We start from the raw sequence: 26,155 nt of genomic DNA, 5'->3' as shown, positions 1-26,155 counted from the left end.
CGTAATTGTTGTTCGTTGGTCAAGTTCTAGATTCAAACAAAACGCACGCGCCGTGGACAGAGTGACACAGTAACAAGGTCGTTATCAGTATCCACAAAAAAAGCGAGAAAAAAGCCAATCAACTTTTTGTTTCCAATTTATTGGGGAAATGAACAATGCTGGAAGTAACCAAGATGCACAAGAGGGTCAATGAGAAAAGAAAGCTTGTGACGCTGGCCTTGAGAGAGAGAAACAAGGAGCTAGACTAGAGCTGTTAGAAAGGTCCTAGGAACAAGGGTTTTTCCGCTCACGAGCTACTAATCCAAGACAGGGTTTGACGATGCTTGTTTCTCACTAAATCTGGGGTGGATGAAGCTAGTTAACACACTCACGACTCATTCAAACAAATATCCAATTATTCTCAAAGGGAAAAGAACTTGCTTGATATTGAAACGAATGCATCAAGCACTGTAGCCAAAAGATAATGACCAAACAGAATACACCAAGCACTAAAACACCAAACCCTCAAACATCACCACCTTCACAGTCCATCTTTCTCTTCTTCCAATTCCGATACCCCCTTTGAATAGCTCTCCAAGTAATCCCAACAAGGTAAACGATCCAGATAATCGGCCAAAACAATACCACGCAAGTCCACCATGCAGCAACGCTTAGCTTAGCCCATTTTGTTCCTTCAGAGTCGAGATACCACTCCGGCACCCAATAACCCGCTTTCCCACGCGCGTTGAGACTAACCACGCTTATGAGGCCAAACATGATCCATCCAAATGCCCATACTGCTGCGACGATCTTGAGGGTTGCGTCGGGGCTTGGGTTTGGGGATTTGAGAATGTCATCGCTGTGGCGAGGCATTAGGCTTAGGCCTTCGATGAAGAGGGGTGTGTGATACACAGGCATTATTGTAGATGTGATTGTTTGTTGTAATGGTGTAGCTTTATGTCTGATGATGAGAGTCGAGGAAAAGATGCTTTGTGTTATCTCTGTAGACAAGGTCGAATATCTGAATGTCTGATTGAGTTGGATGTTTGGTTAGAGGCTGGAGGTAAACTGCCTTCCTTCCATGGGAGATACTCGTTGCCGGGCTCATGGAGAGCAGGATGGTGCCTTCTATGTATGGTCCCCCAAATGACGCCTTAGCCATCAGAAATACACTTTGAGGTAAAGTAAAACTCGAGGTTTGCAATTGGCGCGACAAAGTTACGATCTGACGCGGTGACTTGACTTGGTAAAGTATACTTTGCAACTTGATTGACTCAGGAGTGGAAAGTCAATATGTCGGGCGCAGCTTCAACGAGAACGTCAAGAGCAGCAATAGCCACCAGGCGAAGCCGATGCATTGGACTGCACACCGTGGGAGATAGTATGTCTGGTTGAAGGAGTTGACCACGAGCAGACCTTGACTACAACACGACAAGATACATCATGCTGCAACAGAAAGCCATAAGAGTGGACCATCATGGCCATTCCTTCACAGACTGGAGCGATAGAGACACAGCTTTACCAGCAAGAGTGTATTGATAGTATCCATAAATGAAGATGGTATATAACCCCAGGTAATAAAACTAAGTACGATAAATATATACCAAGAATAGAAGTAAACCCATGACACGCGCAATCTGTTCCATCGCTAACCAAAATACCATTTAATCCACATCGGGTTCATTCTCTTCTCCTTGCCAAGCACCCATCTCCGCAACAGGTACACGTCCACGCAGCCATCGCAGTGTGGCATCAGTACCTCGCTCAAGCACGTTCCACCGAGGAACCCTAAATCGGTTGCCCGTGACTTCAAATCTCTGAAGTCCGCCGGGACCAGGTCCTCCAAGAAGACCAATACGGGGGTTGAGAAATGAGATGTCGTTGTTGCTTACATCTACCGTCGTGATACCCTTGATCATCTCAGGTTCGAGGTTGGCAATGTGGTTGTTGCTTGCCAATAAGACGTTAAGATTGGGGAAAACCTCTTTGAGATCTGTTGGGAGAGCATTGATGCGGTTCATTGTGACATCAATCTTCTCCAGGCTGGGTGCATGGAGAAATTGAGTGAGTGCTCGAAGGTTGGTGATGTGGTTGGATGCAAGGTTAATCTCTCTCAAGGCCAATAGCTCTAGCTCCTCAGTCAGGTATGCCTCGCCGACGAGTTGGTTGTGCGACAAAGACAAAGCTGTCAGTGTTTCGGAAAAGAAGCTGAGTGAGTTGGGTAGGGTAGCAAAAAGATTGTTCTGGAGGAAGATTTGGCGAACGCGGTTTTCAGCAGCCACCTTTGCGCAAACGACAGGGTGGAGCGACGAAGACTCAGTTTGGGATCTATCCAAGATACCGCCAGGCTTGACCGGCCAAGTTTGGTTGGATAGAGTGTGCGATCTGGAACGCCGGCTTGATACTGTATGCGAGCGAGATCGGTTTGGGCTTGTGGGAGGTGTAGCAAAGCTATCATTTGACTGGTAATCTTCCTCATCGTATGCGGGCTTTGCATCCGAATCCTTGTTATCCTTCAAAACATCCAAAATGCCAACTTGATCAACTGGCTCCTGGTATGGGGGTGGGGGATCCAGGCGATTCGCAAGAACAGCCTTGAGGTCTTCGGTAGTGATGGAGAGAAACTTCTTGTCACGGAGAGGGTTCCCGCTGAGTCGAATCATGGTCAAGTTGTCCATTCTAGAAACCTCAGGAGGAATCACCCTGATATCATTGCTGGAGAAATCGGCGTGGCGAAGCTTCTCGAGACTCGTGAAGCTGTTGGGAATTCCTGAGATGCTGTTCTCTTCTACAGAAAGCGTCAACAGGTTGTCCCATGATGTCATGTCTGGAAGTCCCTGCAGTCTGTTCATCGACAGCGACAAGGAGTGTAGAACGGGAAAGTCAATGGCGGCACCTAATGGGATCAATCGTTCCAACTGGTTTGCCGAAGCATCCAGAGTATGTAATTGAGGGAGACATCCAATAGGCTCTTCAATGAGAGTACCCTTCAGTTTGTTCTTTCGTACGTTCAACTCTGTGATAGAAAGGGTGGCAAGGCTGTCGAAAGGCAAAGACTCGAAGCTGTTTTCGCTGAGGTTCAGAATGCGAAGACGCGACATATTCTCGATTTTGGGAGGGAGCGCCGAGATGTTGTTACCATGTATGTCGAGAATCTCCAATTCACTGAGACCTGCAAGCACAGGGTTCAGAGGGCCGTAGAAAAGGTTGTTTGCGAGTCTAAGATCGCGAAGAGAAGTAACTTGCGAGATCGTGTCAAGACTGTTGTTCGTGAGACGGTTTGAAGACTGATAAAATTAGTAAGGAAGACAAATACGAATGACAGGTACATACCAAGTTCAAAGAAGTCAGGCAAGTCAGCCGGCGCATACCCAGAGGAACATTGACGAGAAGATTGCCGTGCATATCCAGAGTTTCCAATCCAGCAAAGATATTGCCTTGACTAGCCTGGGCTTCATCAAAAGAGGAAGGCTCGCTGTCAGGAAAGACAAAGTCGTCCAGCTCTTCAAGCTCATTGTCCGCAGCGACTAACCGCGTCAAGTCCACACTTTCTGCCCAGCTTCCGTCAAAGGTACCAATACTTTCCAAGTCGTACATCTTGAGGACCTCAATAGGAATCTCCTTCAAGTGCAGAGCAGCGATGTTAAGTCGTCCGCTCGTCCTCGCAGCATTAACTCTGTTGAGAAGCACTTTCTTCTTAGGATCTTCACCCTGGCGCAGATTGAATGGGTCATCGTTGTTGACACCAAAATCGAAGCCTGTATCATGAGGGACAATTGGTGCCTCTTCACCCTCTTGTGTTTGCGCGAGTTCAGCTGCTTGTTTCACTTGCGCTCGCTTGGCTGCCTTGGCCTTTGCGATTTGCTCACGGAGAGCAGCTGAGGACTTGCGAGCTGATGGCGGCGATCCAGGTTCAGCTGACTCGCCTGTTACTGAGGTCGCGCTGGAAGGAATAGTACCATCCCAAGAAGTAGTTGAAACCGAGTTTACAGATCCGCGTCGGGTAGAACTCGCATGCAAAGAGGCTTTGTTGAGTGCAGGAAGAGATGGCTTCTTGAACACGCCCTTGGCAGGAGCCTTTGCGCTTCCGGGACGGATAGCCAGGGGCTTGGGGGCTGACATTGGTGTAGGCATAGCTGTCTTGCCGGGACTTGGACTTCTTGCATCGCCAAAAGGCGGTGGCTTGGATGCTCCCGCTCGAGTATTCGGGGTCGTTCTTATCACAGTACCCGACCGTTTTCGAGGCGTTCCATCGATGGGTTCCAGAGGCGCTTTAAAGCTGTTGACTGAAGATCTAAAGTTTGGGAAGCCATGATCGGATTGACCCGAGCTAGAACCTGGTCGGCTCAATCTCAACGAGCCATCTGAAGCATAACTAGAACCAGGTCGAGAAGCACCACTATCTGCTCTTGATCGTGGTCCTGTCATGTTTGGATCAAAGAAGTTTGACGTCTTCCTCAAGGCAGGAGAAGAATTGGCAAGTGTCTCGATGGTTCTCTGTGACAGAGAAGGCCTTGACCTTCGAGAACTAGCACTGAGTGTATCTGATCTATCATCTTCATCGGTCGAAGCGGTTCGGGGTCTTGTTTGGCTAGGGTTGAAGATGTTGTCGGGTGGATCGTAAAGGGGAGAGACTGCAAAAGACTCTGAAGGTCTTCTTGTCAGAGTCAATTGACGAGGAAAGATTGTTCCTTCGAATTGCCCAACAGCTCCGCCTGGGGGATCAAATTCAGGTGTAGTAGATCGCTCTTCGAGAATGTCGGCTTCTCGATCTACCGGTCGATACGCGGCGGAAGTGATTCGTTGAGGAGGCTTTGCTGGTGATATATGTGAAGGAGGTCTGTTGATCATCGAGGTTTGTCTTGATCTTGGGACAACGAGTTGGTCTCTTGAGGCTGTCGGTCGTAGCCTTTGAGCTCGCTGTTGAAGATCTGGTTGAGAAGTTCGTAGCTGGTCTCTTGACATGGACGGTCGAAGCTTTGGGTTTCTTAGCTCACCACCACCCAAACTCTCCCTAGAAGGAGAGGCACGGATGACTGATGTTGGTCTTGGTAGAGAAGATGTGGGCTTTGGGATTGCAGAAGTTGGTCTAGGCACGGGAAGCTTGGACGGCCGAGAGACGCTCATGCGCTTCTGTGAAGAATCCTCCATGATGAAGAGGCTGATGGTCGTAGCGCGGGTTTGTCGAGGGGAACAAGATGGAGATTCTGTAGATGTCTCTAAAGAAAGGAATGCAAGACAGGACGAGAACGAAGTGAGACAAAGAAGGATGGTTTTCTTTGTTCTCAAGGGGTTTCGCTTCAAGGATCGGGGTTTGGAGAGAGGATGTTTTTTTGGTCCTAGCGTTGTCTGGTGGACGACCTACGGGACGGATGGGATGGCGGCGGGAACTAACGATTTGAGGCGGGTGAACAGACAAAAGTTACAGCAGTCAACAATACGAGTCAATTATAATGTAGCACAAACGGGAAATGAAAAAGAAATATTGAATATTAAGAAAACAGATGACAGAGCGTGAACTCTTTAACAACGTGACTGTTCGCTTAAAGTCAAGGCTAATGTAAAGAAGAAATGATATCTCCAGGGGTTACATGCGAGGTACAGTACCGTCCCGTCTCTCTGGAGAAGATCAGTCCAGTTGAGTTTGGGGCTTCAGTGGGGTCCTGCGAACACGCTAGATTGCGCTAAGACGTTGATGATGTTTAGTGGGTTTTTTAGGACAGGGGTAGCTTCGGACTGTCAGTTGGATGCCAGGAGTTGGGGTTAATCGTACATACAGACTTTGTATCTATTTGTTTATTCACTCGCTATATCTACTCTCCATCCGACGGTATATGTAAGAGTATCAAAGGGCAACGATGTACAAGTATTGGCGATCATACTGTCGTGTTAAGGTCCATCTCGTTCATCGTCCACTGTTCCCCCGATTATTAGCGTGGTAGCGGCCAGGCACAGGCGGATCCCTTTCCACCGGCTGGCTAATCCCAGTCAAGATGCCCCTGAAGGTCTGCGGGTTGCCTGTTGGGTTGCATCGGGCACAGAGAAAATGGAAGCCTCATTTTCTTTTCTTTTCTTCTTTCCATGTAAACAGACGAAGACAATAAACACAAACCTTCTTTTTGTGTCTGGTACATATAAATAATCATTATATGACGTGTACTTTTTTCTTCGGACGACTTTTGTTTTTAACATGTCCGGTATTGACATGGGGACCCCTGATGGTGCATGAGGCGCGACAGAGATAGATATTCCGTCGGCGGCGTAGAATTATCCAGTTTCCTTTTTTCGTCTTTACGTTTCATGTTTGTTCATGTGGGTTACTTGCAGCATGTGTGTTTGAACTGTGGTGATGTCTCGGTCTTAATCGAGTAATACTGTATCCTCACAAGGTTACTTGCATCTCTTTCAAACACTGCAGAGATCCTTAAGCTTGTTTAACTAGTGCGAGGGGTCATTGTTTCATGTCATGAATCGCACTTTGATGCAAGTCCAATCGTCCGCAAAAGTTTCACATCCAAACATCAACAGTGGAGTCATTGCTAGTCAATCAATTGACGAATAAAGTTGCTGACGACGCAATAGTTAGGCTATCACTCGGTAAACTAATTTTTGTTAAGTTTCCTTGGTAAGTTGAGGCTGACTGGAAATTCTGTCTATTAACAGACTCGGCCATAATGTCTATGTCTTGTTTATGACAGGGAAGATTTGTTGCACTACACCTCAATGACTCCTCCTCCCATGAAGCTAAAGGTTTATCCAGAATATCAGTGTCGAAAATAAGATTCCAATTTCATTAGATCAACATCGAAGCCACTGTTGACAAGTTTCCCAATATTTTATGGAACTTAGTATGTGATTTCCCAGGCTTGTCTTGTCGCTCCCAAACGACAACTGACCTGGTGCTTCGGACTTTTTATGTCCAAGCCATAGAACATATGAGCCCTCCAGCTGCATCTACATTCCCAGACAGGTCTAATGGCACACTATCTACTCTCTATTAAAACAGTGAATGTCTTCTGGCGCCTTTCGAACAGTATCCAAAAATGGATAAAACGACCGTTACATGGCACTACACGCGCGCCGACTTTAGAAGGCCCTCGGCAAGGGGCCATCTCGCCATTGTACCGGATGTTTGGGTTGAACGATTGAGTATTCTACCCCCGACGACCACCGTAGCTCTAGACATCCAGGGTCACCTTCTTGATGCAGATAATGAAGTCGCGTTCGCGTGGAAGCTGGAGTATCTTGGTCATTTGGCTACTGTCGTGGTGGTCGGGAGCTGGGTTGGAAGCCGCAATTGATTATCGACAACTCGCTGCCGTTCTTGTAGATGCGAACTCGAACTATCTGCTCGGCTGGTAGGTGATGAGACTAGTGATGCTGGCGGCTGACTGCAGCTCCGGACCTTCAGGGCCACCCTAACGAAACGGTCGACCCGGCCATCTCGTCCTTCGCCTCCAGGCCGGTCATGAACGCGGGATTTCTCACACATATACACCCGGATTCGGGAACTCAAACCCGACAAGAAGCAAGAGGCGATTTGGAGACAACAAGTTCTAGAAGCCATATCAGATCATGGCTGATGGACACCTTCATGCTGACAACATCACAAATACCTCCACGCTAAACAACATCACCATCAGAGCCACCACCACCTCCATCGCTCCGCTACCGCGGAATTTCGTGGCCGACGTCGTGGCGACATGTTGGCCGATATGTTTTGGGTGCGATGTCATCGTCGTTGTGTAGGAACGGTCATAGGCTGGTCGACTCCGGATTCCGTGGAGCTCGAGACCGAGCGGAAAGACTGAACCAAGAGTCTGCTGTTGATGTTTCCGGCATTCTTCCATTAACTTTAACCCGTATCTGAACGAAATCGCGGTTCTTTGCAATGTCCTGGCAACCGTATTGCATTGACTGGTCTACATCAGCCTGACCCGATGACCCAGTGTCAGACGGTCCGGCCTCAGTGTACATTGTATCGTAATGGTTGCCCCCGTCTCCCGGAAGCCTGGAACAAACATCATGACAACTTATCAACGCATCCGTATTAGGCCTATAGCATTCCTACTCGATCTATGGGTTCATCTCCGTCAATTAAGAGCCCATTTATCGTCGGTAACACCCCCAAAGTGGGCATAATCGCTAGGCCGACATCTGACAAGGACGAGTGGGAACAGCAGGCTATTTTTATGGTTTACGACGCCCATCTTAACTTCAATCGGCGTCTAAGTCAGGAGCTTGCCTTTGGGTGACGAGACGATATTGATACGCCGAATACCCACTGTCGCTGCCTACCTAGGCCTCACCTGGCCTCGTCTTAACCCTCGGAAGCCCTGTCTATATGGTAGACGGCGCATATTGCAGCTGGGACGTCGAACGTCTCAACGCGATCGTTTTGGGGATCAATGATAATTTTGTAAGCTGTGCGATCACGGGGAGATTTCATGGTGAGCAAGTTTCTTGGTATCTGGGAAGTCATCTCCAATAGGTGTAAGGCAAGTCAAACACAAGCACTTAACAAGAGACCATCTAAAACAAAGAAGTACTCGATGATAAGGTTGAGACAAGAAGAGAGAAAAGAAAAAAAAGTAAGGGGCAAAAGAAAATGGTTCCAATATAGAAAAACGTGTTTGTAGTATCTCGAGTTTAATCTCATTTGAGGCCCACTCATGACAATATAACGAGCTAATTGAACCACTTATACCGCAACCTAAATGTTTATAGTTTATGATTACTGCAATCACTCTCTAGATTCTAACCAGAATCTTGAAAAGTTGGCTATATAAGTGAATGGCATCTAACCTCGGATGTCTTTTTGGCTAACTTACTTCCACCACATCAGCCGGACCAAACCAGAGCTGGATCAGCCCGGCCACACCTTAATATCCCCAACCGAAGGAACAAGCACGCAAACCACGCCTCTTATCTAGCAGCCTGCCTTCCAGCATATCATAAATCACATTCGAAACTCAATTGTGACTACCCAAACATCCACCGGCTTTGGCCAGCTCCCCCCAGAGCTGCGCAGACAGATCTATCTTCTGGCCACGCCACCTCGTGCCGCGAATCTCAGGATATCTCGTGTTGACTACCACGGCTGGCTGCAGAAATACAGGGAGGAGATGGGGACTTTCCCAGATACCCACAGACAAGGGTCGTGGGACGCTATGTACGACTGGTAACTCCGCAGCTGTACTACGTACGATACCTGCACTTTTACACATAGCAGAGATTCTAGGGCTCAATTAATATACGAAGGCTACGAGGTTACATTTGGAACTAAGACGAGATGTCCGGAGACGTGGTTCAATTATCACCGGGACGCTCTGTATATTCGCTTCGAAGGGTGGGCTTGCGATAATGACAGTTATTACGCCTACCTTCGGCGTCGTCGCGATGACGCGAAATTATACGGACAAAGCTTATATCGTAATCTGGCGATAGCAGATAAGAAGATGATACATTAGGTTGTGGAGAAAACCGATCGTTCACTATTTAACTACACAGGGGAGGCTATAGACAAGAATGGACATCCAACACCATTTTTGGCCACCGATCAACTTTCCCGGTGGGCTCAAGCGGCCAAGTACGAACGAACAATGACATAAAGTGAGATATCCAACTTATGTTCCAAGAAGCGGGTACGTTGAATTGCGCGCTGAACTGCGTGTTCATCATGTCCTTGCGGGGGAAGTTTTGGGCACACGACACCAATCTCTCAACAAGTGGTTCCTCACCTTAAAGAATCAACAAAAATAGATATACTGGAATTCAAATATTTATGCTTTGTTATCACTAGCCCTTCTATAGAGTTTTAATCAGAAATTTAAATAATACAGCTATAAAAGTTGGCAACACCCAACCTTGGATGTCTTTGATTTCTTTCTCCTATACATCACTCATACTCATACATCCCATCATGGCTTGCCGAACTTTCACCTGTTTTGGAAAGCTCCCCCAAGAGCTACGCACCCAGATCTGTATCTTGGCTACACCACCTCGTGTCATATTACTACAAAAACGGGCCTTTCTCTACTATGAGTTCTTACAAGAGTACATGGAGAGAGAGGGCACTGAGCCAAAGGGCAAACACTTATCGCGATGGGATGAGAGTGAGGTACATTGCACCTACAGTCATAATGCGATACCTGCGCTAATGCATACATGTAGAGATTCGAGGGGTGAATTGGTGAAGCATGGCTATGAGCTTACGTTTGGGACAGAGTCAACAGCTCCACGTACGTGATTCAATCACCGTTGGGACGCTCTGTATCTTGCTGGCAATATTGACAGTATTCTTATTCCTCCTGGCGTCTCTCATTGGTCGCCCGATCAACACTCAACGGCGAGCCTCTGGAATAGAGCAGATGCCAATCGCTGTTTATTGAAAGAAGACAAAAAGAGGGTACGTTGGGTTGTGTACCGAGATGGCTGTGCGCAATATGTCTTCACGGGGGAAGCTTTCAGCATAGGTGGAGGCCTGGTACCATTTTTGGCTCCTGATAAACGTTCTAAATGGTGCGTAGGAGCCAAATGCCTTTGGAAGCGTCTCTAGCACCTTAGGGTACTCAACAATGTGGTGGAGGGGAGGGCTTGCAAGGGCTATGAGACACAATGTTTCGAAAGCCCACGATCTTAAGACGTAATTCCGGGCAAACCTATTTCAGGGTGAGAGACTGATGAGAAGGGAAGAGAACTTTGTTTGGGCTCCCGCCCTCGTCTCGGCGTTTAGTTGCGTTACCGCGCAAAACCCACATCCAGGTGCTAGAATATTGACCTGCTCACCTACACCTGCCGACACTCATTTCACCTTCTTTCAGGCCCGGCCCCGCATACTCTTACTCAACTCCATCCGAGAACATCAACATCGTTGATGATGCGCCGAAGCTCTCACCTGCGTTCACTTTCATTACGCGTAGGGACTTTACACCCGAACACTCGCATACGAAGACGACATCTAGGCGATGGCCTCGCGACGCGCCCAAACTGCTTAGCCGTCATGCAACCCCCTGTTGCTTCTCGGTCGCAAGACCTTTGCACACACCAGACGAACCTCTTGTTAAAGGAGACTTACAGAAATTTGGCATCCAACCAGACGGGGCTCTCACCCTCTATAATGTCCCATTCCAGAACACTCGAAAGGCACCGGATCAGAATCATCCTCTACAAATTGCAACTCGGACCCGAAAGCCAGATTTCAACTTTGAGCTGTTGCCGTTTCACTCGCCATTACTATCTCTATCTCGGTCGAAATCACTAGTTTTGCTGCCAACAACATCACATCAGAGTTTGGCCAAGTGGCTTCGGCAAATTGATCGGGGCCCTGGGTAAGGAGTCCCTTTCCTTGACTTCGCCCCAAACTCTCTCATTCAGAGTTTGGTGTGAAGTCAAAGAAAGTTCTTCTTCTCGAGGGCCCCGACCAATTAGTCGAGGCCCATTGGTTTATAGTTTTGATCAGTAACTTAAACAAGACTATATAAGCAGGCAGTACCCGACCTTGGATGCCGTTTGATTTTCTTTCTTACCACACACTGAACGTCAGGCTTCCGAATCCCAACATGGCTTGCCAAGCATTCACCTTCTTTGGAAAGCTCCCTCCACAGATACGCATCAAGATTTATATTTTCGCTAAACCACCCCGCACCGTAAGTCTTGGACTGGTAAAGGTTTCTTACGACGAATGGCTGGCGCAATGCTGGGAGTCTAAGCCACAAGGCCGCTTCACCTGGGTGCGCTGGGATCATTTGGGTGACTACCTCATTCGCAGTATTACACAAATACCTGCACTTTTGTACACGTGTAAAGAATCTAGGGAGGAATTGGGAAACTACGGCTACAAGGTCACCTTTGCGTACACAAGAAGTCCAGGGAAGAGAGGTCCACGGATGTGGTTTAATTACCATCGGGATGCTTTATACCTTCCCCTCCACCACTGGACTTGTGATGAGCCCTCCTATAATCCTTGCAAGCGTGACCACGAATCTGAAAAAGTCATCTATTAAGCTTTACGGAGCTCGGATAAAAAGAGGATACGTTGGGTAGTGGAGTCAACTATAGTTCAGCAACGTCAGGCAGGCTTCTTCACAGAAATGGAGGGTATGAGCAATGATGGACACACCTTGGCACCATTTGTGGCTACTGATCAACTTTCTTGGTCGGAAGATGCAGTCAAACTTTTGCAATTGCAGCTTTATTACCTTCAAGCCCATCCAATAATGTGGCTTTTATAAGGGAGGCATGATCTACAAGTCTCCGATTGAAATTGTTATCATCTTCTTGCTAACCAACCACGTTGCAACAGAGTTTGACCGAGTGGTTTCGGCTACTTGACTGGACTTTGGGGAGAAGACATTTCTTGAACATCACACCAAACTATCAGCGCACTTTCTTCAAAGATCGACAGTGTATCGACAAGTCATCATCTACAGCTGCAATTCAGCAAATCTCTCAACAATCGGCTCCTCACCCCTTTCAACTCGCCATCTATTCGTCGCCTCCATAGGTCCAGACACACCTTTGAACAACCAACCCCATTTTTCAACAAATCCTTGCGACATCTCCCATCCCGAAATATCCCATGGCGGCGACCAAGCAATCATACCTCGTTTCTCCATTTCATCATCGGGATACCCTTCATACAACCCCCCGATACAATCCGCCCATAGGTCATCCTCATCAAAGGTACCCATGGCTCGAATCAAGTTGTCTCTTCCTTCCGGCGATGGAAACATATCAATCCAGTCCCCATGTGGTACCGTCTGTTGAAGAAGTGTTGGAAGAAGAGCAGCGGGAACAAACTCTGGGTTTGAAGGATATGGAACTACATGGGTAATCTCTTGGTCGCATTCGAGAGGAGTATAAAGAATTCCAGATATCAAGCTGCGGTTGACGGCTAGAGCGCGGAGGGCATTGTATTGAAGGAGTGTTATGAGATGGTCTGGACTGAGAGGGAAGATGATGTTGGACTGATTGTTTTGTGTTTTGTACGGCATCAAGGGGTATTTGGAGTTGTATAGTTGTTTGGCGTTGGATGATGAGACGCTTGACATGAATTCTTGTTTGATATCCCATAGATCGATTGTTGTCTCTTGCTTGACAATCGATGATTGGTTCTTTTTTTCCTGGGCTTTGCGTTTTCCTGTACTATCATTAGCTACAACTTCCCAAACCGATTAGTTACTCACTGTATGCTCTCATATTAAGCCTCGTCTGTGCCCGTCTTCGTGCTGCAGCATTCTTGGTTCCAGTCCAATCGTCTTGTTTGCTTATCGCCTATTTCCGGTGAGTAAGACATTAACCCCGGACTAATCTAGTGACACGAACCTCGGCCAATTGTGGCATCGGAGTGAGCTCTATACATGACATGGTAGCGGCTTTCGACGCGTGAACAGCCATTTTGCCAAAGTTAATTATGAGGCAGATGATGAAAGAGGGGAGATGTTCTGGTATGCACTCTGCTCACTCACAGAGTCAGAGTTATCAACCGAAGGATCGCATGAGGCGCAAACTGTAGAGTAACTCTATTGGTTGCGGATATAGCAACCAACTGCACCAGGCTTAGTGTCATGCAGGCTGCTCACTCGACAAGGGTTATTCATTTACCGATTTGGGGATAACGCGATATGCAAGTTGCTCACTGACATGGATGAGAAGGATCGTATGCAAGATGCTCACAATTGAAGAATGGGCAGGATAGAATGGCATCAAAAGGTTGAGAAATGTAGATATAAAGATGCCCTTTGCCGTCGCTTTTCTCGAATCATTCTACTCATCAAACCAGACACAACAAACACTTTACTTGAACATTTCAACACAATCATCTCTCAATACCTCAATTCTATCTATCTAACAACATCAATTGAATCACTCTTCTCATCTTATCAACATGTCTTTCCATCCCGATAACCTACCCAGCCTTAACGGAAAGGTCTTTATCGTCACTGGCGGCAACGCTGGAATGTGAGGACTCATTTTGTATCCTATTTCAAACAGATCACTAACCTTTCAACAGGGGCTATTACACAGTCTTGCACCTCGCAGCTCATGGTGCCCACGTCTACATGTGCTGCCGCTCCCTCGAGAAGGGTAACACAGCCATCGCAGAAATCAAAAAGACACATCCATCAGCCAGCATCGACCTCTTACAAATGGATCTCATGGATCTCTCCAGCGTCGTCGCAGCTGCCAAGCACTTCCTTACTCTTGAAACATCTCTCCATGGTCTAGTCAACAACGCCGGTATCATGGCTACACCCTTTAATATGACAAAAGATGGCCACGAAGCCCAATGGCAAACAAACTATCTGTCACACTGGGTCTTTACCGAGCATTTGATTCCTCTTATGCAAAAGACCTCCAAGACACTACCTCCTGGTAGTGTGAGAATTGTCAACCTCACTTCTTCAGGGCACCTGGGCGCACCCAAGACTGGCATCAATTTTGATGACTTGACTCTTAAGGATCAAGGTGTATGGGAGCGCTACGGCCAAAGTAAGCTTGCCAATGTTCTTCACTCAAAAAGCCTGCACAACAAGTACGGCCCTGGCTCTGGGAACAAAGATGGTGAGATCTGGGTCACATCTGTTCACCCCGGCCTCGTCGAGACAAACCTCGCTACAACAGTCGACCCTCAAGAAAAGGGCATGCTGAATCTTGTTGCTGCTCTACGATGTTTCAGAATGCTCTGGACTGCTGATAAGGGATCATGGAACAGCCTTTACTGTGCCGCCGGCCAGGAGATGAAGCCTGAGCAGAGTGGACAGTACATTGACATCTATCATCGATTTGGTGAGCCTTGGTGGGCGAGCAGTGCGGCTAAGGATGAGGAGCTTGCTAAGAAGCTTGATGTTTGGACGAAAGAGACTATGGGAAAGGAAGGCTGGGTTCAGTGAGCTACCTTTGATTGTTTGTCTGTTTATAGAGTGAGGGATTTCATTTGTAAAGGAGCGGAGTAATATTTAATCTATAGAAGGAACTGTCCGATGTCTATCAATTTCAAACCTATACCAAATTATGTCTTCACCAAGACCCAGAGTGTTTGCAACGTGTCCCCGTCTCTACCAACCAGTCAAGAAAACAACCCATAGAGTACTATGATATCCACTCACGAGCCTCATTCCTTATCGCTGTCCCCCTTCTCGCCATCCTCATTCCCACTGTACTTCTTGTCGCCGTACTTCTTCTGGCTGTCCTTCTCGTAACTGTCCTTCTTATGGTTGTCCTCCAAAAGAGTCTCAAAAGCCTTGCGAGAGATGGTCCAAGTAGGTCCATTGGGCATAGCGCCAGGACTTCGTGGGAAAACCGAAGCATCAACAACTCTCAACTTATCAACACCACGAACACGGAACCTCGAGTCAACACAAGAATCACCATCGTCAGGTCCAATAGTACAAGTCGAAGAGGCGTGATGACTGAAGGCTGTGTCCTTGATCTCCTGTCTTTCATTCTCAGGGTCCGGACTCAACTGCTTGTAGGGAATACCAGTCGCGTCAAAAGCGCGTCGAAGCATAGCAATACCCTCAGCAATAGCGTCGAGATCGCGCTCAGCAGACTCGGAGAAGTAGTTGAAGTTGATGTTTGGCCTGATACGAGGGTCGGATGAGTTAAGACGGACGGTTCCGGCGCTGTTGCTGGTTTGCATCTTGACAACGGCGTGCATCCAGAATGCGGGGTCGACGCTGGAGAGTTCGCCTCTGGAGTAACCGGGGTAGAAACCGGTGAGACCGGCCAAACCGATACCACTCAAGAACATGAGGTCAGAGTCTTCATCCCAACTCTGGCTAGTCTTCCATAGAGCACCGTAGCCACTGTCGCGAGCTGCGTAGGGTCCAGCAGCATTGTCTCGCCATTCCACGAAACAAGGGTCTTCATCATCGTATGTACCAGTGCAAGGGGAGTTCTCAACAGGCGTGTACCAGTCCTGCTCAGCCTGCATCTGAACAGGGACTTCATAGTTGTCGTGAAGATTGGAGCCGACAGCGGGAAGATCGACAACAACAGGAATATCCCAAGCCTCTAATTCCTCTCGTGGACCAATACCACTGAGCATGAGGATCTGAGGAGTGTTGAAAGCACCACCAGAAACAATAACTTCGTGCTTAGCAAAGACTTTCTTTGTCTCACCGGTCTGCTCAGGATCGTAGCGACCATCGGCAGAGTAAAGACCTTCGCCGACCATGTACTCGACACCAAAGGCCTTGGGCTTCTCGCCGTGGCGGGATTGTTTGAGAAGGACTTTGGTGGCAAGGGAGTGGAAGCTGACTGTCAAAGGATGTCCTGCGTCAATGACCTCGTTGATGTAAATACCAGCACCACTTCTAGCACCAGTGGTAGGATCGATTGCTGAGGGGGTGCTGTATAGAGAACTATCCTTGTAGCGGTCAGGATCCGCGCCGTTAAGGTCCCGGCGAAAAAGCTCTCTCATCTCGTCAGTGGATTCGACATCGATATCTTCAGTCTGTTTGAACATCTGCTGGAACATGTTTGCGACATTGGGTTCTCCGATTTGAATAGTGGCGTTGCTCTGATCGTTCTATGGATATGTGAGTATAGTGACAAACGGCGGAGCAGTATTACTTACCACAAGATAGCCGTCGAAGCCATGTCCAGGAGTGCCTTCAGGGACGTAGGTGCAGTTCTCTAGGTTCATCAAGTGTCGTCGCATATGCTCGTGTCCCCAAGTTTCATCGCCGGTGAGGTTTGCAATGTAATCCCATTCATTGTCAGGGGACCAGACAAAATTCATAGCGTTGACCTGAGCACTACCTCCGAGTGTAGAACCACGAGGATAGTACAAGCCGGCACTGTATCACAGTTAGCTTCCAATTTACTATCAGAGTGATTTTGCTTACGGCTTGGCTCCTTCTGGGGGATCAAGACCAACATAGTAGGACCCGTTGGTCTGGATGTAAGTGTATTTGGGATCACGACGGGCTGCTTCAAAGTCTTCGTAGTGCTGGACAAAGAACTGCCAGGAGTGACCTGGAGTCTCTGCAGCAGTCCTAGCACTAAAAAAGTGTTAGTAAGATTTCATCAAATGGATATTGTGCACGTACAGCAATGGGAAGGATTGGAGAAGACTGGTAGAATTATCACCTCCAGCTTCGATTAGAAAGACCGAGTGTCCCTCTTTTGCGAGATTGGCGCTTTGAACTTGTTAGTCTCTGTATGACTTTCAGTGAGTTAAGTACTCACGCAAGAGAACCACCACCGGGACCGCTTCCAACAATGACATAGTCGTAGATGTCTTTGGTCGCTGAGGTAGAACCAACAGCTAAAGCAGCCGCAAGGGCAAATTTGATACGATGAAGAATCATGATGGGAAAGAAAGAGTAGCGAAAGGTTGTTGTTGTCCAGTGATTGTTCTGTGTGATGATTTTCTCTTTCAAACTGAAGACAGCTGGACTCTTATATACCATTGAAAGTCATCATGATCGACTTCAAAGTCATCTCTACGCTCTGCATACTTCATCTACCAAGCCCAAGCTTTCTTTCTACAGTCAGCAAGTCTAACACTCAGCTATACAGAGTCCATCGTTTCCGAAACTATTCACATCTTGGCTTTTCACAGCCCCAGAACCACGTCACTTTAATTTACTCGACCACATATCGTCAGGGACGAATATACGGTAGAATAGGCATAATGGAGGTCCGCGGATATCTCCAGGCCAAGCCATAGTCAGAATGCTGACGTGCCAAGAGAAACTAACTCAGCTTTGCAGATCGTCATTGCGGAAGTACTTTCTGAGGCTTACGTTGTAAGCTGAGACACTCGTCCACTCAGCCCGCTATAGGCACAGAATCATAACTTGAATCACGTTGAGCATTAATCTCAAGTCTCTCTTGTCCTCCTGAGATTCATTGAGTCTGCATGGTAGACATAGTATCGCAGTGTTCTTGTGATATCTTGAAATATACAACGGGTGAATGATGGTCCATTGGAGCTATGTCGAACACCGTGTACCCCAATCAAAGCCAATGACCTACCAGAGCAGAACCCAAGTTATAGCTTTATCCTAATTGTGACATATTATTGGCAGAGGCTTAACGGTGAGGCATGCCAAGGCGAGAGTCGAAGCAAGGAATGCGGGGATTGCTTACCGTTGAGTTATCCAGACGGACGAATTCAAGATAATAGACTATGTAGCTTTCGGAGACTTTAATGCCGGCATGGTCTAAGCCCCCAAAAATAAGGTTAAACATGTAGAGCTCTGCCAGAGACGCATGTTGATGACTTGGGGGCTGAGTATCACAAAGCTTGCCTTGCATCTCGCCAATCACAAGCAATATTTTCCGAGCTCCATTACTGACTTAATTTACACAACACAAAATGAAGATCTTTCCAAATATAGATGCCTCTAGTAGAAGATATGTTTCTTATCTCTTGGATTTACCTGCTGATATTGCAATAGCCTCCACTCTATATTACCAAGATAAGGGCGGGTTTATAATGCATTTCAACTAGCTATCCCATCCACAGATAGTCCACGATACAAAAAAACATCCTAAACTATTATAAAAACTCATCAGAAAAACAGGTCTCGGAGGGAGTCGAACCCTCGCTGGCGGAATCAGAATCCGCAGTCATAACCGTTAGACCACGAAACCGTAATTGGGATATTTCAGTGATAATCATGATCTTTATCCCAATTGATATTGGATAAGACTGTTTAGTAGAATGCGATAGTCATGTCACATGTCGATAAGATAGCCACCGAAACCAACTACTAGCTGAATGCTGTGGCTACGAGATGATTGTTTTTACTTAATAGAATGTTGTGGTGTGGAATATCATTGAAAATTCGAGGTCCACGATACCTCGGCTAAAGAAACGGGTATGGTACCGAGCCAGATCTTTTAGCCAATCAAGTTAAAGAAGCGGGTATCGGGCTGAGTTTTACAGCCAATTACGTCAATTTAAAAAATAATAGTCCACCAATCAAGACGATGTCATCATTCGTATCATTGGCTGTAGGGTAGTCCCTCTACCTTGTGACAAAGCCACAGCAAACAACAAACAGGATTGTCCAACAGACGGACAAAGAGACGGACAAGCAAGAGAAGCCTAGATAAGGCATCTATGTGTGAATTGAAGGAAATTGGGTATATAGATCAAGAAAATTCCTCTGTAAGGGTTTTCTTCTTGTCATCAAATTATCTAGTCAATGTCAGCTTTAACCCCGATTTTGTCTGTGTTGATGACTCAGATCCTTGAACCTTGCAACATACCTAACCGATGAGATAAATGCATTTCAAAGACGACGACGTGTTTGCTTTAGACATTGAATAATGTGTGTTTATATCTCAACTTCAATATCATTGTTTGGGCAATCTGCAGGACGGATGTTATAACGGCGAGGACTAGCAATTTGAGTCAGTAGCATGAAAGACAATCAGGGTACAAGACTAAATTGGCGACGAACTGGCTCAAGTAGTGTAATATGACCCATTAACTTCGTCTCTTAAGAATGAGAAATAGCACTACGGGTACTGGACATGCTTAAAATGTGGCCCAGCTCATCGAAGGATAAAGCATCTATACTCCTAAAAAACGCACTGGAGCTGATTGCGTTGATACATTGGTGGCTTGGTGAACCCCATGTTTATTTTCAGCCTGTTAGATAAGTCTTTTATTAACGTACTCAACCTCGGCAATGGTCATCACAGTCTCTCTCAGTTCGTCGATGCCAACCAAGCTTCTATTTGCCGATTGACTGAATGAGACAACGCCTTTGTACACTGTGTGACTTTTAAAGACAAGGGTTTGTGATGGTTACACAAGGTGTGCCACAGCGCTTAACGTGTTCATTCTACCTGTCACAAAGACAGCCTGATATTGTACGTACAACTCAGGACAACTGTCTGATTCATTCTGCCACTTCATACCGCTTTATGTCCCATTGTCCTTCTCGAGTCTTTGAGCAAAAGAAGTTACTCCTTTGACAATAACCTCTGGCGCTAAAAACATCGCGTAATCCCCTGTCGTCAACTTTATGCCAGTGGAGCTAGTCACTAGCCATGGTGGAATCAGTCTGGGGTCCTCAGACCTCGTATCTCAAGTAAGTCCTGTTTTATGCTTATCTTTTACCGCACTAATTGTCGACTTTAGCTTTTGTGAAGAGGTATTATTCTCCGGATCCCCGAATCAGCACTCTAATAACTCAAATAGGATTACATCGTCACCCGCTACATTGCAGAGTTTATCAACACACTCAGTAGTCTTTCCTACAGTGAGTTGTGTCCAATTCACCACGTATAACATCTAACCTCTTTTAGTTGTCTATGGAATCTATGGACTTATCAGCTACAACAAGTTCCCCACGGCTTCGCGCCTTATTCTATATGGCGGGTTGATGGGCGTTGGGATTTGTTCTGGAGGGTACCACATGACACTTAAGTACCACACCCAGATGTGTACGACTCCCATTCCATTTCCTCAGTGCCTCTCTGATCATCTTGTTTACCAGTTGACGAACTATCAATGCATCTCCTGACAACACCCCTCCTCTATCGATTACTGTCCTACAATACCAGTCCCCAACGCACAAAAGTAGTAGGGTTGGTCCTTTCAACACTCTTTACGACTGTCATGGTCACGCATATTGTCCTCGATGAATTCCTCCTACATGCTGTTTCCTTCGGCTTTGGTGTCTTGATAATAGCCCGTCGCTGTCTTCAGATCATCTCCCAACGAACCCTTGATCTCGACACGAAGCGCGATCTGCGAAATATCTCGATTGCTGGCATAAGCTTTTTCGTCTTTGGTTATGTAGTCTGGTTGATTGACGACTGGGCCTGCCGCTACTTGACAGATATTCGACACACTGTCGGTCTACCTTTTGCATTCTTATTTGAACTGCATGGATGGTATGTTCAAGTTGACCGTCTTAGACACAACAGTGCTGACTGATACGAATTTAGGTGGCACTTCTTTACAGCCATTGGAGGCTACATCGCCGTTGTTGTCGTTGACGCTATCACTTCCAATGAAAAAGTCGAGAACCCTACTTCCAGACTGGCTTGGCCCGTACCATTGGTAGCCCGACTCATGGCCAGCTCTGCACCTGCGAAGCCAGTATAGTCTGGGTGTGAGCAAGGCCGACATAATACTATCTCGTGATTTACAGTGTACGAACTTCAGTAATTTACTCTGTAGACTATACTATGAATAGAATGTTAACCTTTATTGTAATTCCCCCCGTCGCGAAACATGACCATGCCAATCATTACTATTCTCCACCACCACCTATTCTCCTTCATTAACTCTATTTCTAGAACTTTATAGTTCATTTCCAGAGCTGAACGTCGCCAGCCGACGTAATTTGGGAACCAAGGAAAAACCATCACGTCGCCCGTCGGTAATCGCGTAACCCCGTTCTCTCACATCATCCACCTTATCCTCTGGATCCTCGTACCTCAACAACGGCGGATCTTCTGCCCAGCAGAGATGACGAATCTTGGCGATCTCGTACATCAGCACGACTCTGCAAACAATGACCGAAGCCATGAGTCGTCCGATAAGGGGCATACAATCTCGAACCGAGATGAACAGGACGCTAGAAAAGACAAGTGTGCCGAATATGATATGTGCAGCGATAAGTAGCGAGACAAATCCGACAAAGAAACTGTAGAAGAGTGTCTCTGGTAGAAAAAATATCTTTGTGGTGCCTCTCTTCCACCATGGGATTATCCATGATTGGAGCCCAGAAAAAGCACCGTCGTCTTCATATTCTTCATGCTCGATCCTTACCCTAAGGCTAAGTGACACTGCCGCAAAGATGTGCGCGCTAGAGCCGATGAAGAGCCAAAGCAGGATAAGGTAGGATAGATGCGGTGCGAATACTAATACGACTCTTGAGCCCATTTCGTAACCCAACTGGGCAACGTTTGCGATGCTGGTAAAAACGATGAGATACTCAACGATCAAGATGAGTGCTTCTGTGCCGAAAGAGTAAAGTTCGAGTCTCAGACGACCCTGACGTCTCTCTAGTGGTTGGGACAACTGACGATGCTCAAAAAGACGCAGGGGTGGAACGCCAGGGGAACCGAGGCAAATACATAGTGCAAGAAATGGACGTCTTCCACATATGAACAGTGTCGACGTCTCATCGACACTAGATCCAAGAGAGCTTAGAATAGCTGGCGTCAAGCCCAAGACGACGTTTGCAGCCGCCATACCAGCTTTCATGTATTCAGGAGAGTAGTTGATGATACAATCCGCAAGAGGTACGACGTTGGCCGAGCTAGAACCAGACCCGAGCCAGCGAGATGTTTCGTGCCATTTCGATCTCGGCATCTTGCCGTCAGTGTAAATTTCGTACTCTGCTGAGCAATTGTCGTGAATGATGCGCTCGAAAATGAAGCCCCATTCTGTATAAAACAGATGGAAAGGTTGCATGTCAGCCTTTGCGGAACTGGCATGGAGGATAAGAAGAACGGCAGAAAGTAGAAGAATATGTTGAGTCAAACGAGGCATAGTAACGACTGGATTGTAAGCGAGGTATGGAAGCTTTGCGATTGTTCAAATGAGATAAAGACAGGATTGATTATTTTTTTGATAGAACAGAGTATGTGCGTCGAAATGATTCTTATTATCTATTATCATACAGCCTGATCGAGTACTTCAACAGTATTCTTTTCTACGTATTCTGAGGGTTGGTTCATCTGCAGGTAAGCAGCCAACAAAATATACCAAACAGTTGTGTCACACATACACTAAATTGGGCAGGCCTAGCAAAAACCTCTTGATTACTGGTTGTAGCTGAAGTATATAGGAGGGCTCCAAGTTCCAGCATCTTCAGCAGCCTATTTGATCGATGTAGGGCAGGCCTGGTGGCTTACGACCAGGAGAGGTACACCCAAATGGAGGAATGAGACTTTACAGATTCAAAAGCCTTCTTCTTCTTGTCATTGCCGTACCTTCACAAGAGTTGGATCGAGGCGCGCGGCAATTTGTCATCGATGTAACTCACGAATTATGGTATATGTAAATGACCATTCATGCATCACGGTCCTGATATCTGGCTATGATGATGCCGCCACAACAAACGAGGGAATTGAGGATTGGTGGTTGGAAAAAAGAAATCAAAATGCCAAGATAGAGTGGCAGTCCTCCGGGTGATAGGCTGGGTCCATCGAGATGAGGCATTTGGAAATGTCAGAAGGTATCACAGTACATCACAGTACAAACAAGACCTCACTCAACTAACCATTGAGCCTCATGTCTCATATGGCGTTCCACGCATTCCAACTGATCGGGGTAATTGGCCAGAGATATGGAGTAATCATGATAATGATTAGCGTGTGATTTTCGCAAAGAAGACGTTTGTTACACTAACTTGAGAGTCAATTCACTTCGATAGGCCGGTCAGTACGTTTCCATGTTTATGGACTGTCTCTGCCAAGACTTCCTGGAGGATGAGCTCCATGACATCTTTACAGGTATGTAATACGTACCCATCCATCTCTCTTTAGTCACTTGAAAGGATGAGGCATTTTCCAACAATCCTTCCGATTACGACTTCTCCTTTACTCTTCATGCATATAAGACTCGCCAATCAAGATAAAACTGTGCCCCTGCTTTCTCTTGGAGATGCCCTTGCTTTTGGGGGTTCCCATCCCAAGGTTGGGTAGACAGTAGATAGATAAGTGTGACTGAGTCTCCAAGTCAGCAATAAACAGTGTGTAAAGCCACTGGTACTGTCCTCGAACTCGACGTTGATAATGAACCCCCTGCATAAGAGAATCAATAGCTTCAGTTTCGAGGTGGTACAGAATTTCAAGTAGATGCTTTTAGTTGTCCCCTGCTGCATAGATCCCTCCACATATCTTTAGGGGAATATTTATATGCAACTAGTTGAAGGCCTAACCTCTTTTTTATTGATAGTCGACCTAACAATGACAAAAACGTTGTGACACTTGTTCCATCGAAGGCGTGACTTTTGAGGCCCCCCGCCAAGACAAGGTACCCCTGGAGCTGATCACAAGTCCAAGTACGGTAACCATACTTCATACAGCCTATTATAACCTTCTGTATCTGCAACTGGTGATTGGTGTGAGTAGTCTTTGTCTCCGATTTGAGACTGACAGCTTCTGTCATGGACGATAACTGTTTCGGACATTTCACCCTTATCGGGGGCGGAACGGCTGAAAGTCTCAAGCTGTCTTGTTTTACCGTGTCATCTCGATGCATGATTTGTGTAACACAGTCTATACAGTATAATGTCAGCCCTCTCGGGAATCTTCACTCAGGACAAGCAGTAAGCGCTTCCCACCCCCTCCTGAATGTCACCACTGGGATTATCCATGCTGAGTGGTTCACTTTGTGTGTGTATGTATCAAAGGGGCAAAGTAAAATCAGGCTGCGGTGGGCTTGAAACTAAGAGATCGATTTTCTGGACAGCCATTTTGTTTGTTTGTTTTCTTTCTTCTCTTCCCTTGACATGTTTTCTTTCTCGTCGTCTTCTACTCAGTCCCTCGTCGTGGTTTTGGGTGGTTTTGTTGTACTTTTCGTTTTGAGACCATCAGTTCGCATATGCAGCCAAGACAATGAACCACCTAACCTGTTCCTCCAGGTCTATGCGAGGTCTGGTTTTCATATTTTTAGCGGTTCAGGTTTACTTCCCTTTTGTTTCATCCAAACCTGCGCCAGTCCAGGCCGCAAGATCTTCAATTCTAAATGACACTGCTCTGACAGTGCCAGAATACATAGCACGCCATGGTATTAACTAAATCCTTAACCTATTTCCAACATAATTCTAACAACTGGCAAACAGCACCGCTTGTTTATCTTCATTCAGATGACCCATTTCTACCCGCTGACATTCTCACTCATATCCGCCATACAACGCCTATGATCGATCGCAAGCCCATCCCAGATCTTCCAGAACTTGATCTAGATAACTTGGCTATCCTGAACGACATCCCTGTCCATGGCGATCAAGTTGTCGCACTCACTTCCAACGACAATGTTACAGCACTACCATCATGGCTTCTCGGAGAAGCCCCCGATCACACCGGTAGGATAGCCAACTCCACGCCGTGCATTGTCCTACTCGTCGAACGGAGTCAACGCGATGTTGATGCTTATTTCTTCTACTTTTACTCATACGACCAAGGCGCAAATATCACACAGGTGCTACCTCCTTTGGATAGTTTGGCTGGGGGTATGGCCGATGGAATGCATTACGGCGATCATGTTGGCGACTGGTGAGTCTTGGTGATCCATTTCTGAACAACAAAGTTTGACTGATGGTCTCTAGGGAACATAACCTTGTTCGGTTCCGCGACGGAAAGCCCACTGGGATTTACTACAGCCAACATTCGAGTGGTGCAGCGTACAATTGGAATGAAGAAGGACTGTCACTCAGGAATGATCGGGTACGTCAACTGTGTACAACGATGAGGACCTCATCATGGGACTGACACTTTCTGTAGCCTCTCGTGTTTAGTGCCTGGGGTTCACACGCCAATTATGCATCTTCAGGTGACCACGTCCACGACAAAGCTCTCTACGACTGGTGCGATGCCGGAAAACTCTGGGACCCCGTCTTGTCGGCGTACTTCTATCACATGGATCCCACAACGTTCAAACTCACACACCTGTCGCCTCCCGGATCAACCTCACCTCCGACGACAAACTATACCTCATTCTTCTACTTCACCGGCATATGGGGCGATGAAGAGTACCCAGAGAATCACCCCAATCAGAGAAAGGTTCCTTACTTTGGCCTCAAGCGATACGTCGCTGGTCCACAAGGCCCCATTTGGAAAGGGCTTGTTAGGAAAGGACTCTTCCCTGATGATCCTGAGCCGAAGAAGTTGATACAGTACGTTGTTGGAGCATTCATGACTCTGTATCCATGCTGTCTCCGAGGATGGAGAGTTTGGATCTTTCTGGCGGTGCTGATAGGAGTCATTGCGTCTTTGGTACTTGGGATCAAGCGAGGAGTCAGGAGATACAGAGCCAGGAGACTGGGATACAAGAGGGTAGACACTGAGATCCCCTTGAGTAATCTCAGTTAGTACTTGATCTTACTTTAGAAACCATAATGTATAATCTATTCATGCAACATCTTTCGGTAATCTTATTTATACTGGGATTCAAAATGTGTTAAAATAGCTTGGATATGCTTTCTTGGTTAACATGTATGGCCAATACTAGATACCACCTGAT

General features: G+C 46.7%; 9 protein-coding genes and 1 non-coding gene across 10 annotated transcripts, besides 3 other annotated features; 4 read left to right on the top strand and 6 right to left on the bottom strand.

Moving 5' to 3' along the window:
- Nucleotides 1-224: 224 nt before the first annotated feature.
- Nucleotides 225-1,161, bottom strand: EDB82DRAFT_494873 (uncharacterized protein). Its single transcript, XM_025733215.2, has one exon. It carries the CDS (start codon nucleotides 895-897, stop codon nucleotides 505-507), a length of 393 nt encoding a protein of 130 aa, XP_025584144.1. The 5' UTR covers nucleotides 898-1,161; the 3' UTR covers nucleotides 225-504.
- Nucleotides 1,162-1,499: 338 nt separating this feature from the next.
- On the bottom strand, nucleotides 1,500-5,432 carry EDB82DRAFT_443432 (uncharacterized protein). Its single transcript, XM_025733214.2, has 2 exons — nucleotides 3,313-5,432; nucleotides 1,500-3,266 (listed from the first exon to the last, which is right to left on the bottom strand). Exons 1-2 carry the CDS (start codon nucleotides 5,128-5,130, stop codon nucleotides 1,644-1,646), a joined length of 3,441 nt encoding a protein of 1,146 aa, XP_025584143.2. The 5' UTR covers nucleotides 5,131-5,432; the 3' UTR covers nucleotides 1,500-1,643.
- A 4,469-nt stretch (nucleotides 5,433-9,901) lies between these two features.
- Nucleotides 9,902-10,220: a sequence feature (Protein overlapping with rRNA (EDB82DRAFT_553894, KAH6991992.1) was converted to a misc_feature.).
- Nucleotides 10,221-10,349: 129 nt separating this feature from the next.
- Nucleotides 10,350-10,500: a sequence feature (Protein overlapping with rRNA (EDB82DRAFT_553894, KAH6991992.1) was converted to a misc_feature.).
- Nucleotides 10,501-10,802: 302 nt separating this feature from the next.
- Nucleotides 10,803-11,313: a sequence feature (Protein overlapping with rRNA (EDB82DRAFT_553894, KAH6991992.1) was converted to a misc_feature.).
- A 227-nt stretch (nucleotides 11,314-11,540) lies between these two features.
- On the top strand, nucleotides 11,541-12,181 carry EDB82DRAFT_553892 (uncharacterized protein; the record flags this gene model as incomplete). Its single annotated transcript, XM_025733210.2, has 1 exon — nucleotides 11,541-12,181. One exon carries the CDS (start codon nucleotides 11,541-11,543, stop codon nucleotides 11,982-11,984), a length of 444 nt encoding a protein of 147 aa, XP_025584139.1. The 3' UTR covers nucleotides 11,985-12,181.
- A 223-nt stretch (nucleotides 12,182-12,404) lies between these two features.
- Nucleotides 12,405-13,377, bottom strand: EDB82DRAFT_523101 (uncharacterized protein; the record flags this gene model as incomplete). The annotated part of the gene is made up of 3 exons (XM_025733208.1): nucleotides 12,405-13,120; nucleotides 13,167-13,254; nucleotides 13,306-13,377. 3 exons carry the CDS (start codon nucleotides 13,375-13,377, stop codon nucleotides 12,405-12,407), a joined length of 876 nt encoding a protein of 291 aa, XP_025584138.1.
- Nucleotides 13,378-13,764: 387 nt separating this feature from the next.
- Nucleotides 13,765-14,931, top strand: EDB82DRAFT_494865 (uncharacterized protein). Its single transcript, XM_025733207.2, has 2 exons — nucleotides 13,765-13,941; nucleotides 13,994-14,931. The coding sequence occupies exons 1-2, from the start codon at nucleotides 13,868-13,870 to the stop codon at nucleotides 14,871-14,873; spliced, it is 954 nt and encodes a 317-aa protein (XP_025584137.1). The 5' UTR covers nucleotides 13,765-13,867; the 3' UTR covers nucleotides 14,874-14,931.
- EDB82DRAFT_443428 (uncharacterized protein) lies at nucleotides 14,918-17,297 on the bottom strand (the record flags this gene model as incomplete). The annotated part of the gene is made up of 5 exons (XM_025733206.2): nucleotides 14,918-16,513; nucleotides 16,562-16,784; nucleotides 16,833-16,988; nucleotides 17,037-17,126; nucleotides 17,176-17,297. 5 exons carry the CDS (start codon nucleotides 17,295-17,297, stop codon nucleotides 15,095-15,097), a joined length of 2,010 nt encoding a protein of 669 aa, XP_025584136.1. The 3' UTR covers nucleotides 14,918-15,094.
- A 1,219-nt stretch (nucleotides 17,298-18,516) lies between these two features.
- EDB82DRAFT_t77 lies at nucleotides 18,517-18,588 on the bottom strand. Its single transcript has one exon. It is a non-coding gene; the product is annotated as a tRNA-Gln (tRNA).
- Nucleotides 18,589-19,825: 1,237 nt separating this feature from the next.
- EDB82DRAFT_494858 (ceramidase) lies at nucleotides 19,826-21,167 on the top strand. The gene is made up of 6 exons (XM_025733205.2): nucleotides 19,826-20,039; nucleotides 20,090-20,102; nucleotides 20,150-20,210; nucleotides 20,257-20,394; nucleotides 20,448-20,847; nucleotides 20,902-21,167. Exons 1-6 carry the CDS (start codon nucleotides 19,999-20,001, stop codon nucleotides 21,059-21,061), a joined length of 813 nt encoding a protein of 270 aa, XP_025584135.2. The 5' UTR covers nucleotides 19,826-19,998; the 3' UTR covers nucleotides 21,062-21,167.
- On the bottom strand, nucleotides 21,168-22,619 carry EDB82DRAFT_494857 (uncharacterized protein). The gene has a single exon (XM_025733204.2). The coding sequence runs from the start codon at nucleotides 22,454-22,456 to the stop codon at nucleotides 21,260-21,262; it is 1,197 nt and encodes a 398-aa protein (XP_025584134.1). The 5' UTR covers nucleotides 22,457-22,619; the 3' UTR covers nucleotides 21,168-21,259.
- Nucleotides 22,620-23,360: 741 nt separating this feature from the next.
- EDB82DRAFT_523096 (uncharacterized protein) lies at nucleotides 23,361-26,004 on the top strand (the record flags this gene model as incomplete). Its single annotated transcript, XM_065609105.1, has 4 exons — nucleotides 23,361-23,421; nucleotides 24,756-25,188; nucleotides 25,242-25,359; nucleotides 25,417-26,004. 4 exons carry the CDS (start codon nucleotides 23,361-23,363, stop codon nucleotides 26,002-26,004), a joined length of 1,200 nt encoding a protein of 399 aa, XP_065464507.1.
- Nucleotides 26,005-26,155: the final 151 nt, after the last annotated feature.

Source organism: Fusarium venenatum (genome assembly GCF_020744135.1).
Source record: "Fusarium venenatum strain MPI-CAGE-CH-0201 chromosome Unknown EDB82scaffold_2, whole genome shotgun sequence".
In the NCBI taxonomy this organism is placed as follows: Eukaryota; Fungi; Ascomycota; class Sordariomycetes; order Hypocreales; family Nectriaceae; genus Fusarium; species Fusarium venenatum.
Note: the sequence above shows the minus strand (reverse complement) of the source record. Positions and strands in the feature narration are given on the sequence as shown.